The following is a 2,323-nucleotide window of genomic DNA, read 5'->3' as shown; positions in this document are numbered from 1 at the left end:
ACGGGGGGCGGGGGGAGGGTCTTCTGAAAATGCTAGCTGACTGGTCACCTCTGACTACTTCCCAAGTCACTGGCCCAGAACCGGCATGCGGCCAGTGACATCTAAACACCTGATCTGCATCCCTGCATAAGAGTAAGTGACTAATGAATCGAGAGGATGGTCATGACGGTCAAGCACCCAACATGTTCAGTCGGCGGACGGCCATGACAGCCCGCGTCTTCCCCTCAGTGCAGAATTCAGAAGCCAGTCGGCCCGATGTAGAAGCCAGCAGGCACTTAAAAAAGGAGCCGAGATTCGGCGCCGGCAGCCCTAGAAGATGGAAGTGTTCGGCACCAGCTGTCATTTATGGATTTCCTGGCCCCCCGAGATCCGTCCCACCCTGAAAAAAGGCAGACACGGCCACGAAGGACCAAGAGAGCATGGGGGGGTCACCTACAAGTCTAGAAGCTAGCCGCGGAGAAAGGGAGCCCGTGGAAAGGGAGCACGTGGGGGGGTGCCCAGAACCCCCCAAAACTGGTAAACGCGGAGCAGGTTGAGGCTTGTCTGGGGGGGGCGGTGAATGTTATTACGACGGACGCATACGGCACAGACAGACTCCAGTAACATGGAACCCGGTGAAGATGGAGAAGCGTGTTTAGGAATAGTCACTGCTGTCAAAAAGTTAAAAATCTATTTTTTGTTTTTTCTCACCACAGGATTAGAACCGAAACACCCCAAACTGTTTGTAACGCAAACCCCAAAAAGTTTAGCATCAGACCCCCACGGCAGAAAACAGCGCCCCCCCCGGTCAGAACTGGTGCAGGTAGGAGGGTCTGCGCTCGTGCTTCATCTGGAAGGATTTAAAGCCCTTGTTCGTCTGCTGAGACGGCTGCTGTGCGTACGGGAAGGTCGAGGAGATGCCGGCGGGCGGTGCGCATTCGTTGGCAGTCGACCAGACGGGTGATTGGAGTATCTGCATCGTATCGTTCCATTGGCTCACGGGATTTGTCATGTGGTATAAAGAGGAGCTCTGGTTGGGCAGTGTGTTGGAGAGAGGGGAGGAGTGCTGCCAAGGGGCTTTAGGCGGCCACGTTTTGGTTTTGTTTTCCTGAAATGAAAAAAGAGAAAAAACAGCGTTGAGGTGCGATCACATACCGGCCTATCAACAGCAGTGTACCTTAAAGGGACACACCGGTCACAACTGACTATGAAGCCGTGAGATACATGCACAGGCCCAGAATATATGCCCAGGCTTTTTCTTTTTAAATGGTCGCTGCCACGAATAAAAACTGACGGGTACTGGAGACTGCCTACATCTCTTGGTTGTGTCTCGGGTGAGCGGAGTTGGGAATCCTGAGATGCAGGCTTTGGATTAGGTGTTCCCAAATTACCAGGTTACCATAAACAATGTGCGTTTCCACAGCTGAGGACTGGTGCGCTCACAGAACTCCTTCCCCTTGGGTGCAGCAACAGGAGGGGGTGCCAGAAGGTCAGAACCTGCAACCTATGCTGCCAACGTAGTTCACAGCTCATGGAGGGGGTGCACTTTGACCTTTTCTCCTAGGAAGCTGTCCCAGTGCCGATTACAGGGGTCACTACAGACCCTTATTCAAGGTAACAAAGCTCACAGTACAGTAACCTGCAGCAACCAATCAGAATGCATCTTGTACCGCTCTCTGTTCAGTCCAGTGATCCTGTCTTGGTTGCTATAGGATACCACACTCTCCTCTTACACCATCATATGAAAAGGCGGAAGGCACTCAAGCAGCGGGCGCTCCTGTACTCTCACCTGGTTGAGATCGTCTACTGTGGAGAGGAGGGGCGGCGACGGTAACGTGTTCGCTTCTTGTTCACCACTGCTGTGTTTTCTGGTAGAAAGAAAATGCAGCAAATTAATATTCTCATAGACCAGAGGGACGCTAGAAGGGATGACGGGCCTTTTTTTAAAATAAAATAAATACAAAAAAGGAAATACAAATGGGGGGAATTTATCAAAAATGGGACAAAACCTGGAGCAGCAGTTGCCTATGACAACCAATCAGCTTCTCTCTTTCATTTTCAAAGCTTAACCGAACAAACTAAAGAGAGAAGCTGATTGGCTGCCACGGGCAACTGCTCCAGATTCTGTCTGCTCCAGTTTTGATAACATCCCCTCAATATGTTGTAGTCTGGGTTTCCCACTTTAAGGGGTATCTGAACCATTATGAATGCAGTGTGGAATGGGTAGGAACATCAGTCAGGCCCTGTTCTGTGATTGGCCAGGAGAGGGGGGCGGAGATGCGATCGCAGCGCTACAGCCGGAGCGGGCATGAAAGTTCAGTAGGAGCTGGACCTCTGCCCGCAC

The 2,323-nt window shown here is 51.7% G+C and overlaps 1 protein-coding gene across 1 annotated transcript in view; it reads right to left on the bottom strand.

Moving 5' to 3' along the window:
* Nucleotides 1-686: 686 nt before the first annotated feature.
* Nucleotides 687-2,323, bottom strand: part of KIAA0355 (KIAA0355 ortholog) — a 51,804-nt gene continuing 50,167 nt past the window's right edge. The window contains exons 12-13 of the mRNA XM_018562892.1: nt 1,769-1,847; nt 687-1,087 (exon numbers count right to left, since the gene is read on the bottom strand). Of these exons, the coding sequence (XP_018418394.1) occupies nt 788-1,087; nt 1,769-1,847 (379 nt within the window). The 3' untranslated portion in view covers nt 687-787. The remainder of the gene's footprint in view (nt 1,088-1,768; nt 1,848-2,323) is intronic.

Source organism: Nanorana parkeri, unplaced genomic scaffold (assembly GCF_000935625.1).
Source record: "Nanorana parkeri isolate BGI_ZX_2015 unplaced genomic scaffold, ASM93562v1 scaffold609, whole genome shotgun sequence".
NCBI classification, from domain to species: domain Eukaryota; kingdom Metazoa; phylum Chordata; class Amphibia; order Anura; family Dicroglossidae; genus Nanorana; species Nanorana parkeri.
Note: the sequence above shows the minus strand (reverse complement) of the source record. Positions and strands in the feature narration are given on the sequence as shown.